This window comes from Athene cunicularia (genome assembly GCF_003259725.1).
Source record: "Athene cunicularia isolate RWA chromosome Z unlocalized genomic scaffold, athCun1 chrZ_part4, whole genome shotgun sequence".
NCBI classification, from domain to species: Eukaryota; Metazoa; Chordata; class Aves; order Strigiformes; family Strigidae; genus Athene; species Athene cunicularia.
The window spans coordinates 1,279,916-1,292,505 of NW_020799145.1; the positions used below are offsets into that span (position 1 = coordinate 1,279,916).

Consider the following 12,590-nt stretch of genomic DNA (forward strand, 5'->3'; position numbering starts at 1 on the left):
TTTTTTTTTTTTTTTTTTTTTTTTTTTTTTTTTAATATTTATTTATTATTGGTCGTTTCGGTGGGACAGTTGCAAAGTTCTGTTCTGTGCAAATTATGCGCCTAGAAACTACTCCTGTTGCACCTGTCTGTGCTAACCCGGAATAATTCCCGCTTCTGTTACTGTGCTCACGAACTTGCATATCCCACATCAGCGTGTGTTACATTTATCCGTCTTGGTAATAGTTATTAAGGCTGATAAACGATTAACACTATATTGAGTCTTCTGTTAATTTCAGAATGAGCTTCTTAATGCAACACAGCGGTCTCTGGGTTAGTTGGGGAAAGTACCTTATGAAGATTGGGAAGAAAGTCTGTAGTGAAAGTAATGTAAAAAAAACCAAACAGTAAAATAAATAAATAAATAAATAAACCCCAGACCAACCGACCAAAAAACCCCGCAAAACCCCCCATGAGTTTTAAATGACCTTAGCTTTATGCGTCTTTATGTTAGTTCTGGTATCAGTCCATTCCAACAATAGCAATAGGGAAAATAGCAGATGTTTTTGGGATCCGAGAAAATCTGTGTTGCAGAAAGAGCTTTCCTGACCATCAAAGTGCAGGCTGTTTTAACAGAGTCAGCGGTGGGAGTATCAAGGAAGGAAATTTGTTTCCAAAGTGTTAGACCAAGTTTCCCAGACGAATTATTAACTTGAGGAGAACAGCTTCTCTGTCACACTCGTTTTACTTTTATTTGGCCCCTTAACAATATTTGACTCATGATCTTTAATGTATAAATAGGCAAGGAAATATTGGGGTATACATTGCTCCAAATTCTTAGCAGATTTATTTATTAATGTAGATTTTACTGTGAATGCACGCACGGTTTTCCCACTGCACTGTGTTTCATGTGTATCTGTATTTGCACAGCATGGCTGTAGATCTCAGTATATATCTGTCTCTGCATGCCTATTGTTTGATGAATACTCGCCATCGTTTATATCAATAAGAAAACAATTTCCCTAGTTTCCTTAGGGCTCACAAAGTGAATCCTCGAATGTAAGCAATTTGAAATAGAAGGTGTGGGGAAAAAACAAAATAAACAAGCACCCAAAACCTACAAATGAGGACGAGATTTCTTTCTTAAAGCCTAGAACATCCTTATGTGAAGCTTACGAGTGTTGCAAAAAATACCTTTGTCTAAGAGCCGCGGGTTGTATATTCTGAACACAAAATTAATATTTTTGTACCTGAAAGTATCGATATTTGCGGTTAGTACGTGCATGCAATATTCCTACAATTCAGTGCCCACATAAGGACATTTATAATGTATCTTCCTGAATCTTTTTTTATTTAACGATTGCTGTGTTGTGACTATTTTAAACAAACGAAAAACCTGATCTCGGCAATTTCCCTGAAGAGGTGGGGACAGTCCCCAGAGCATGCTTTCCGCCTGGCCTTCCCCGCTCCGTGAGCGTGGTGGGAAGGTGGCGTTCAGATGAAGAGAAAGCATCGCCGAAACACGACCTGCCCGGCGGGAAGCACCGGGAAGCGGATGGGGAAGAAGGCAGCGGCCACCCGTCCCGTCCGGGGCGCCGAGCTGGGCCGCCCGGAGTGGTATCGCACGCTGCCGCCAGAGACACCGCCTGGCACCGGCGGCGGGAAACGCTCCCAGAAAGGCAGAGAAAAAAGAAATACAGTAGCACCCAAACTCCGTGTTAACCGGCGGAGGGAGGGTAATCCTTCTTGAGCCCATCGCAGCAGTTGACTCAGATCACTGAAATCCCGTTCTACGGGTCGGACCCCCTGAGTCCGGTGAGACACACCGCTACCATCTGTGCTTGTACGAGGAGACTGTCCCTGTGCGAGCTAAAAGTCGGGATCTGTGCCGTCTCCTCATTATAACGATGCAAACTTCAGAATTCGAGGAAAATGTTTAGCCATAAGGATACATTAAAAGGTATTGAAAACGAATCAAACCTCGAAATTTTCTGAAAGTAATAATTTGTAAGGCTCAGGGAGTGTGTTAAGGAGATCTAATCTGACTTTTTTTTTTTTTTTTAGCATGTATTTGCTCCCCAGTGGTACTTGTTATCAGCCCATAAAGATACACCACAAAAGAGCAGTATATGCTGAAATATGCTCAACCTGCATGTGGTCCACTTGGTAATATTGGGTACCGCAGTGCAATCTGTTTACCTGGAAATTAGGACCACTGTCTCCTTTAAATGCCTCTCTAACTCTGGCAAGACAGGGACAGAGGTAATTAGCTGTCCTCAGACTGCCCAGTAAGCCTTCGATATATAAATTGCCCATTCACTCAGATATGAATTATTTTTAGTGTCCTGTCTTCTGTAATAAATGCATGATTATGAACTTATGAAGGGATTAGCAGGGAAAGGTAGTGTAAGCCTCTCGTTTTTTTCGAATAACGATGAGCTATGCCGAGGTTTTACCACCTCCTCAAAAGGATACACGTTGCCAGTTTGCTACCGGCAAACATTTCCTGCCACTCCCTTTCGGCTGCTAAGGCAAGACTGATGCACCGACTGTATAAAGAAGAGCATACATACGTTGCCTTCTTTGTAATATACCTACGTTAAGAGTTACTGCTTTTCCATTTGCGCTGTACAGAGAGCATAACCATTATAAAAATGGGTACACAAAACAGATTATCCTGCTAAAAGAGCAATCTTCTTTCTGACAGGCAGTCAGTCTTATTTCAAAGGTCTCCATATTCTGGCCAGGCATTACCAAAGTGACGAGAGATTTGGGGTATCCCCATTTCTGAGTGTCCATCTGGAGACAGTGTGGCCAGTGGGCTTGTTTTCAGCCCTGTCCTCAGCTCATGCCCTTCATAGTTTAGCACAGAAAAAGTGAGGTACCTGGAACAAGTGCCGAGGGAGGTGGTGGAGTCTCCATCCTTAGAATTATTTAAAACTCAGCTGAGCAGGGACGTGAGCAAGATGCTCTATATTTTAGGTTACTCCTACTTTGAAAAGGAGGTTGGACCAGAAGCTTTCCAGGGGTCCTCTCCAAACCGGTTTCTTTAGATTCTGTGCTTTAATGGGCCAACACATCAGCTGTGTTCCAGGCTTTGGAGGAAAAGCCTATGATTTTTGCTGGAAAAGGAACCAGTTTCTGCAGAGCCAGAATGAGAATACACTGATCTATTTGAAGACTTCTTTAACCTTCAGCCTGTAGTCATGATGGAGTGGTTCCACCAATGCTGTTGGACTCGCAGAGGGAATTTTGGTCTTCTAAGTGCCCTCTGGATATCTCAGCCCACAGTCAGTTGAGATAGTGCCAGTGAGGACTTAGGATGCGAAAGTGCTGAAGTTCCTCTGAGAAAGCTTGCATTTGAGTGGTGTGTTGCTGCCTTGTAATCAGTGAGAGAGGACTGATGTAGCATATTTGATGCAGCAGAAAAATAACCCCTGCTTCTTTTCTTGTACATGGGAGAATGAGACAGACATCTATAAGGCAGCATAAAATGCCTAAACTATGTCACATTATTATTTTGTAGTTTTGTTTTCATTAGATGTTGCAAGTAGACCTTAATTTTAGCAGGATCTCTGTGAAAAATGCTCCCCAACCCCCCAAGAATCCTGCTCTGTTCACTTTAAGACGACTGTTTCCTCAAATGTCTGTAAAAGCTTTTGGCCTCTGGTTTTTGTTAACTTCTCTGCCTTCTCTTTGCAGACATGAATGAGGAGCGGTTGGGTGATGCTAGTGCAGCAGACAATGCTGAGACCTACAGTGACAAAGACACAGACCAAAGGAGCTCCCCAGACATGACGAAAACCAAAAGCTGCTTCACCCCTGAAAGCCCTGAAATTGTTTCAGTGGATGAGGTTGGCTATGCAGTTCAGAAAAATGGTGGGAGCACAGAGAGCCGTTCAGACAGCCCCAAGTACCACCCAGAGCAGAACCACCTCCTGATAGAAGGTCCTTCTGGGACAGTTTCTTTACCTTTCAGTTTGAAAGCCAACAGACCTCCACTTGAAGTCTTGAAAAAGATCTTCCCTAACCAAAAGCCAACTGTGCTGGAGTTGATCCTGAAGGGGTGTGGCGGTGATCTGGTGAGTGCTGTAGAGGTTCTCCTGTCCAGTCGGTCTTCAGTGGCCAGTGGGGAGAGAACTTCTGCAGAATCCGATGGTCTTGTTTTGCCTTCCAATGGGCACATTTTTGAACACACACTTAGTTCATACCCTATTTCCTCTTCCAAGTGGTCCGTGGGCTCAGCATTTAGGGTTCCTGACACGCTGAGGTTCTCTGCTGATTCCAGTAATGTTGTGCCAAACCCTCTGGCTGTACCTTTGCAGCACCCTTTCCCTCAGCCACCACGCTACCCTCTGATGCTGAGGAACACTTTGGCAAGAAACCAGTCCAGCCCGTTCCTGCCCAACGACGTCACCCTGTGGAACACCATGACGCTGCAGCAGCAGTACCAGCTGCGGTCCCAGTATGTCAGTCCTTTCTCTAGCAACTCAGCCAGCGTTTTCCGAAGCTCGCCTGTCCTTCCTTCCCGCTCGTCAGAAGATCCTAGGATCTCAATCCCTGATGACGGGTGTCCTATTGTGTCTAAGCAACCAATTTACACAGAAGATGAGTATGATGAAAGGTCTGATTCTTCAGACTCAAGAATACTCAACACATCTTCTTAGATTGACATTCAACACGTGATAACAAAGTGATACTTGCAGTGCAGCTGAACTACTGGGCCCTAAGAGGAGGCACATGTACTCTACAAAACCCTTGCAATTGTATTAAAAAGTGACTTTGCTTGGTATTGTACTATAGCAATAAAGACGTAACTTATTTAATTTCTTGCACTTAACTGGATAATGCCAAATAGCAATACTCTGGCTTTAGTGCTGAGTGTGTGTTACAAAGGAAGACTTTATGGCTATCAGTTATGGGACTCAGTTAATGGAAACAGAAGCCCAAGGTCTACTTTGTTCCTTAACTCAGAAAAATGGGGATGTTAAACTAGAATACTTGAATGCTGTTTTATAAGAGAGAACTCCTCAGGACATAAGAAATCAAACAAATGTAGTTCAATTGCAAATGGACTAAAAACAAGGACCTTACAATCTTACACCAGTGATCACCCTTGCAGTGAAAGAAAAGGCAGAAGAAAGAAATACACACATGAAACTATCATGAACTGCTTCTGTGCCGTTTGAGCTTGGACACTTTTCAGAGAAATAATATTAAGAGTTATTCTTTTCCCATGGCTAGGTCAAAAAGTAATGTCAGTGTAAAACCAATTACAGCTGTGAATTGCATGAAGTGTATCGTGAAATGAACACCAGATTAAGCATTGTCAGGTTAATGTAGCATGCTAAGGACTCTAGAAAAATAAACTAAGATGATGATCTTGGTTTATGTCATTCATACTGGGCAAATAACATTTCTGAAGATAGAGAGCTGATTAGTCCTCAGTCAGGGTTAAAATGTCCAGCTCCAGCAACTGCAGTCAAGGGAAGCTTCTTTTTCCAAGTCTGAGTTCTGCTTCCCTGTCTTGTAGCTTGCAACTGAGATTAGGCAAATGTTGTCATCAGGGAAGCTGAGGTCTCTTGAGTATGTACTGCAGACACTTCCAAGCTCAGCTGAGTAAAGCAGAGCTTGCTACAGTCACAGCAAACAGAAAAAAAAAGCTCTCCTGATGCTTCAGAAGTGTCTTTTTTTTTTTTTTTTTTTTTTTTCCCTATACTGTAGAAGTAGAAAAAAGGAAATAGGATGTAATAGCAGGCATTTCATTAAGATAATGTTTAGCCAAATGACAACTTCCCTAAATCTAGAAAGTAATGGTTCGAATAATTTATTGCATGTTTGCATGCATTGATTACACTGCATATCTTATGTGTGTCAGAGTAACTTTAGGAATTGCTTCTGATGAGGAATGCCACTAAATTAATTCTCCACTTAGAAGTTTGTTAAGGTTTTAGTGCCATTTTTTCAACCATTCACAAGTGACCGCATCTGCTTGACAGTTGTTTTTTCCAAAACACACCTCTGAATGCAGATGAAATGGCTGTCAGTCCTGTCAGGTGTATGGATTAGTCCCATACCTTGAAAACAATTGAGGATACCCTGAAGTTGGACTCTAAAGCAGATGAGCTTTAAAACTGTAATATATATCAGGCATGTTATCTGATGTCATTGCTGATACAAATGCCTGTGTTCTTACTTGGCATTTCATATTTTGTAAGGTTTGTGCACCCAGTGAATCTTGCATTTTATAAGGCTACTGAACACGCACAAAAAGGAGAATAAAATAATGATTTTATTTTCCTTAGGGGATAAAATAAACAGAAAGATACTTTTTCCTGCATAATTTTCCAACCTGTTCAGAAAAGCAATTTGTTAGTAATGCTACAGAGCAAAGACATAAAGGCAGGGGAGGGAGGAAATAAAATAAATGGCTTCCTTTATGGAAATGTAAATGTGAAAACCTCTGGAATTTTCATAAATGCAGGATTACAGTTTTGTACTGTCAGATTTGCTTGCACTCACATGGCACTTGTAAACAAATTCATCTTCCAGATACTCCAGAGAGAAAAGTAAAAAACAAAATAGGCTTGATCTTGAAAACAGAAAGGGATGAGATGGTGAAATACTGTGCTCCAAAGTCACGAAGAATTTAAGTGCCAAAGGCTAGATAAGAGCAGATAGGTCCAGGAGCTCTGGTTTTGAGCTCATGCATCAAGCAGATTTCCCTCCAGCAAAAACCTTTGTATAGGCATCCCTGTACATTGAATTAAGTCTTTTTTTTTTTTTTTTTTTTTTTTTTTTTTTTTTTTTTTTGCTACAGAGGATGAATCATGTCCAGCAGAAAGACCAAACAGTGGCGCCTGTGACAGCTCATAGTGACCTTACATGCTAGGGCCTGTGGGTTTTCAGAGAACAGAATTTTGGCATCTTGGAAGTGGGATGCATCTTTTAAAGAAGGTGGCCCTTGGGTAAATTGGAGTGAGCTATTATCACTCGAAACACTTGTGGTGAAAAATGCAGATTGCATGGTATGAATTTTAAAATTAGATCTCTTTTGATGATAAACTGTTTTCTGAAAAAGCAGTCGAGTTAAAATAATCCTTGTCCAGTGTTAAAAAATATCTTTTCACTCAATTCATAATTATAGGTGTGTTGTTGTGTTTTTTTTTTTTTTTTTTTAAATAAACCTAAACATGTTCAAAATCAAAAATGCAGGTTTTGATGTTGAACAATGTTTTTTGCTTAACCGCACAATATTTTGGCTATCCAGAAGGTCAGTTTTTTAAAAGATACGGATTGGCCTGCAACGATATCTTTGAGAAATTACTTTACTCATCCAGCTCTGTATTTTCCAGGCTGGCACTACAGGCAAATGTAATTTTTTAACTTCTTGCTGCCACAATGCAAGGATACCTTGGCATTCTGGCAGGACCTTTCTGCCCGCACAGTGCTGGGACCTGTTCCGCAGCCCCTGACCATGCTGGTGCAGGATGCCCACCCACTTCCCACCCTGGCAGCGTGGGCAAACCAGGGGCGAGGGAGCATCTTTTCTGCAGGAGCCCTGGGTGCCTCACCCAGCTGGCGCCCAAGCAGCCAGGCCGGAGCTTGTGGGCCCCATCCTGGCTCAGGCCGTGTTTGGCCGGGGTCGGCGACAGCTCTGCCACCGCAGCTGGAAGCAGCAGGGCTGAGTCCTGCCGTGCAGCATCCTTTCACAAGGCGCCGGCGTCTGGGAGAAGGCCTGCGCGGGTACGGCACGCAAACCCTGCGTCTTCCGGCTCCATCTTGTGGTAAAAACCGGTATTTCCATGTCGGAGCAAATGCTCCGTGCTGTGGAAGAGACGTGTGGGTGAGGAGGGGTAAAGTTAGAGGCATTGCTGCTCAGAAACCCCCAACGGAAAAAATGAATTTAAGCATCATGAAAGATGGCTTGATCCTGGCGAGGTCTCTGCTGAAGCTCAGAACAGCCCAGAAACCAACGGGTCTTTTTTTTTTTTTTTTTTTTTTTTTTTTTTGGGGGGGGTGGGTGGAATGGGTGGACACGACACACGACACACGGGGCTAGAGCAGCCGGGTTTTTCTTGGAGCGAGAGAGCATCACCCCTTGTCCTCTGCACAGTTCCTGCTCCTGTTTGAGCAGCTGTGCCCGTACCTCTCTGGGATGCCCCGGGGCTGCTTTTTTCTCCTGTCAGGCAGCTGATTTCACTGTCAGCTCTCTCTGGGTGCACACATAACCGGTGGGCAGTGCCACGGGAAACTCCCTCTGCCGCCCGTCTCTGCTTCCCATCAGCAGCGGTGCGGACCCAGCAGAGACCAGAGTAGGGCTCGGCAGAGGCTGGCTGTTGCCCCAGAGGCACGCTGCTTAATCCCTGCTCGTTAACCTCTAGCTGTGACAAGGTGGATAAGGCCAACGATTATGTAAACAAGAACAATAATAATTTCTTCCTCAGAGGAATGCTGTGGAGAGCCTTAACGGGATGATCACATTCTCTGGCAGCTGACATACCCGTAGATAAGGGACGGTCGGGGTGGGAGGTAAGCACAGTGCGATGAGGATGTCCTGCCCCAAACGCCCCCTGCTTTGACTTTGCCAGTGGTTGCGCTGCTCCCCTCGGCGGTCCCCGACTTGCCCTCCTTATAGGGTTGAAGGGCCACCTCTGCAACATTTGTTGGATGCTTGGTGAACAGGCTCACCTCACATTTGTGCTGATATCTTTGAAAAATGACTTTGATTCTCTCAGTATACTGTTTCAGTGATTCATTATGTGCATTTATTCAGTGGACGTGAGTGGGGAAATAAGATTGATGCTAAATTTATATGTTAATTTTAATATTGAAGCTATCCTGTATTTGAAGAATAAGATCAATTCTTCAATTTCATTTCTTACGTGATATTGCATATTGTCATTACTGGAAAATAAAATTATTTCTGAATGCCTACTATCCAAACTTCAATTTTAGTGGACATATAACTCTGAAGCATCATTCTTCTCCCTTCCCTATAACAACTAACTTAATACAGTATTTTAACGTTCTGCCACTGGAAGATAACAAAGACAAGTCTTTTCACCCTAAATGGTGTTTCGTTAATGTGTTTCCTGCACCATTCTGCACTGTCATGGGCAGATTTGGTGCGTGACTCAGCAACTCCCTGCAGGCTGTTTCATGTGTGATACAACAGGAATCTTAGTTAAGAGTTGCATCCCTCGCTAGAGATTAATTCCATTCATTTCCACAATAGCAGCCGTGCTTGAGAGCCATAGCCACAGTCATGCGCCAAGCATACCTGCATACAGGATGAATCTGGACCTTAAGTGGAGAATCAAACCTTTAGAGCACTACCAGGAAGCGGATCCTGTAGATGATGGACACAGACCATCACATGCACAGAAATATTTGGTACCTACAGCAGGAGATGTACTTTAAGGAGGTCTGCTGCCAGAGATCTGAAGCTGCAACAGAGAAAAAATATTTACAGCATCTTTGGGAGGGAGGTTTGCTATTTTTTGTCTTTGCAAGATGTGCAGGTAATTGTGGTGAGGAATGGATAGCAGGAACATTTGCAAGGTTACATCCTTGCTTCCTCCACTAACCTGAGGAAGATCACATAGGTCAGTTTGAATTTCAGGTGTCCCTTTTTCCCTCTCTATGAGATAAAGATAACTGCTACAAGGATTTAATGGTTATTATAAAAAAATTCTTAAAAAACTACAGTGCTCTGTAAATACAAGAGCAGAGCGTAGTATTTACCAAAGAATGTAGTATAAGATTTGTTTCTAATTTTCCTCTCTCAGAGAGGCTATAGCTTTTCAATAGCTTAGCAAGAGAGTTCAACAAGAGAGTTCCCCTGAAAAGTTGAAGTTAGGATAATCTTGAGATAATCCTGAGTCAGCCACTGTCATACAATGTCTAAAAGTTGTGAGACCTAAGGTAAACACTGCTTGGGTTCTTTCCATTTGTCATATTTCTGAGCCTATAGACTTCATACATTCCAACTTTTTCCTCTGTGACCCCCAGATAAAACCAGAAATCTTGTGATAAAATCGTACTAATTGCCCTTCTTTTCCCTAAATGCAGTGAATACATGAGTCAGCAAAAGGCTGAGGAAAAGTGAGAAAGTAGAATTTAAGACATGAGAAAGTCTATTCTTTCGCCTAAGCCCCTGTGCCACACCTGTGTGGCTCAGGCAGGGAGGTCTGCAGGCTCAGGAGGAGCTGGTCTCCTGGTCTCTCTGGGCACACACTGGCATTCCTCCCAGAAGTATGCATGTCAGCTTGGGGGCTGCAGCCCCCCTGGGTGTCACAGGAGAAAGGCAGTGTGAGAGTGAATAGTGTTAGCAGCACCATGATTGTGAAGGCGCTGTGGTAACTAAGCAAGAAGTCACTTTCCTGCTTTGCATGCAGCAAAGCTCAAACCACCTTTCAGAGGTTCTTTGGACTCTAGTCTGCCTGCCTTGCTTGCACATTGCTGAGATTGCTTCTTGCTACAGTGAATATAAACTGAAAAGACTAAGATAAATCTCAGCATATACAGAGAAATATAAAAGAGACACTGCAGAAATAAGGAGAGACGTATTTTCTTGTTAATTATCAAATCTAGATGTTTTTGTAATTTATAGGGGCTACATGACTGATGTGACAAGGGATGTAGAAGCAATCCTGATGGGGTATTATACCCGAGAGAGCGGGGCATAAAAATTTAGGTTCCTGTTCCTTTACCTCTGCATGCTAATCTCTTATTTTACTCACTAGGACCAGACTCCTGAAGGGTGCTCCATGCTGTTCAAGTATCACAGCTAGCATCTTCTCTGGGAACAGAAATCGATGGGTTCCCACTTTGAAGCTGTCTTGATCCCCAATAAAATAAGGGCTATGCTTCATGTCTGGTACAGCTACATATTATACGTGCTGGAAACCAACACTTACTCAAGAAGAACAATCTCTAAAGTACAGAAAATTGTTCTACATGGCTTGATACTTAGTGCAAAATCCTTTCCAGGAAACTTTTAACACCCTTTATAGATTTGGCCCAACTCACTGCTATCTATTACATTTTAAACTATGTGGCTTAGTCACTAGTACAGTTATGGTCAGCTATATGTATGTTACAAATTTTATTCATTGCTCCTTCCTCTGTAATTTCTTTTTTTCTAGGAATCTGCAGAGGTATAATCAAGAGGGACATTCAGCCACATATATTTTGCTTCTTTTAGCTCCATTGCCAAATAATTCATAATCAGGGACAGAGGAGTGGTGGGAAGAAGTGAATTTATTTTGAAATTTTGTCAAAAACATAAATACAGCAAAACATAGGTGATAATATTTCTGAGGGTCCAAAGGGAGGAGGGGATTGGTTCCTCTTACCCACACACACCTCCTTCTGCTATTCTCATCTATGCTGGGTGAACACAGAACAGGCATCAACAGGCAACAGACCGCAATCCTTGTGAGCGAGAGGGGATTGGGCTGGATTTGAGGTTTCCTTGCAGAACTTTGAAACAAGTAAGGAGCTAGGGAGGGGATGATTTCTGACCTTCAGTGGCTTCTGAGGAGTGGTGCTTTCCCAGGCCCAAGCCTGCACGATCAGAGCCCATGCTGCTATTGCCTTCAAAAGGGAACAGAGTGATCTTCAGCAGGAGTCAGGAGGTAAAAGAGAGGCTGGTGTCACTGCTGGGCTGTGCTCGCTCTTCCTTCCTCTCCCAGAAAGTTCACTGCATGAGGTTTTAGCAAATTTGTGTGATGTATGGATACAGAAAGCTATGACTAATTCCTTAGGTGATCAGTATACATTTAACATCCGAAATCTCAAGCAAGCATCCTGCTTGTTGAATTATTGTCTGGCATTCATGTGTTTCCTGATTTGGCCATCACTCCTGGCTCCTGTTTTAACATATTTTCACTTTTTCTGCTATCCTGTTGATCTGGCAATAGAAGAAATAACTGTGGTTGTAGGTGTGGTGAGAGGCAATACAGTCAATGTCATCCTGCTGGTGGCGGCTGTACTGTGCCTCCTCACTGCCTTTACAGCACTGCTCCTCCAGTTTTTTACACACTTTCCAAGGCCTGAAAGCACAGGCCAATACCTGGTTACTGTTTTTTAATTCACCTGCAACTGATTTAAAATTACTCTCTGAAGGACCTTCTATTACTTTTTTGTTTCTCCAGCACTCCAGAAAATCACTGATGCTGAAGAACTGGTTTGTGACTCTAGTCCTTCAGCCCAGGGCTCCCTCCTCCTCCCTAAATTGGCAAAGTAAAAGTTCAGGCGAAAACGTGAACAGTGTGTACAAGATATTTGAGAGGTCCTTGGGAAATGGGTTATATTTTTCGCTTCCAAATGTCTGGAATTGCAACTGTCTTTGAATGCATCCCTGAGCCGAGCTTAGAGGAGAAAGAGTCAGTCACAAATGACTGTAGTACGTATATATAAAGTGAATGCTGTCTTGCACAACTTGACCTGCACATCAAAGGCATGGCCATGTCTTCACATAAAATAAGGCAGCCTGGCGGTATTTCTGCCAAATACTGGATGGATTTTTAAGATCTGAGGAGCGGTATTTCATTTGAGAGGGGAACCAGAGAGAGAGCGCCAGCCCGCCCCCGGCCCGTCCCCGCC

The 12,590-nt window shown here is 43.1% G+C and overlaps 1 protein-coding gene across 1 annotated transcript; it reads left to right on the forward strand.

Moving 5' to 3' along the window:
- The first annotated feature begins 3,682 nt into the window (after positions 1 to 3,682).
- On the forward strand, positions 3,683 to 4,645 carry DMRT3 (doublesex and mab-3 related transcription factor 3). The gene has a single exon (XM_026866824.1). It carries the CDS (start codon positions 3,683 to 3,685, stop codon positions 4,643 to 4,645), a length of 963 nt encoding a protein of 320 aa, XP_026722625.1.
- The last annotated feature ends 7,945 nt before the right edge of the window (positions 4,646 to 12,590 follow it).

Coding starts and splice junctions, on each gene's coding strand:
- DMRT3 (XM_026866824.1), top strand. CDS start 3,683: ATGAATGAGGAGCGGTTGGGTGATGCTAGTGCAGCAGACAATGCTGAG.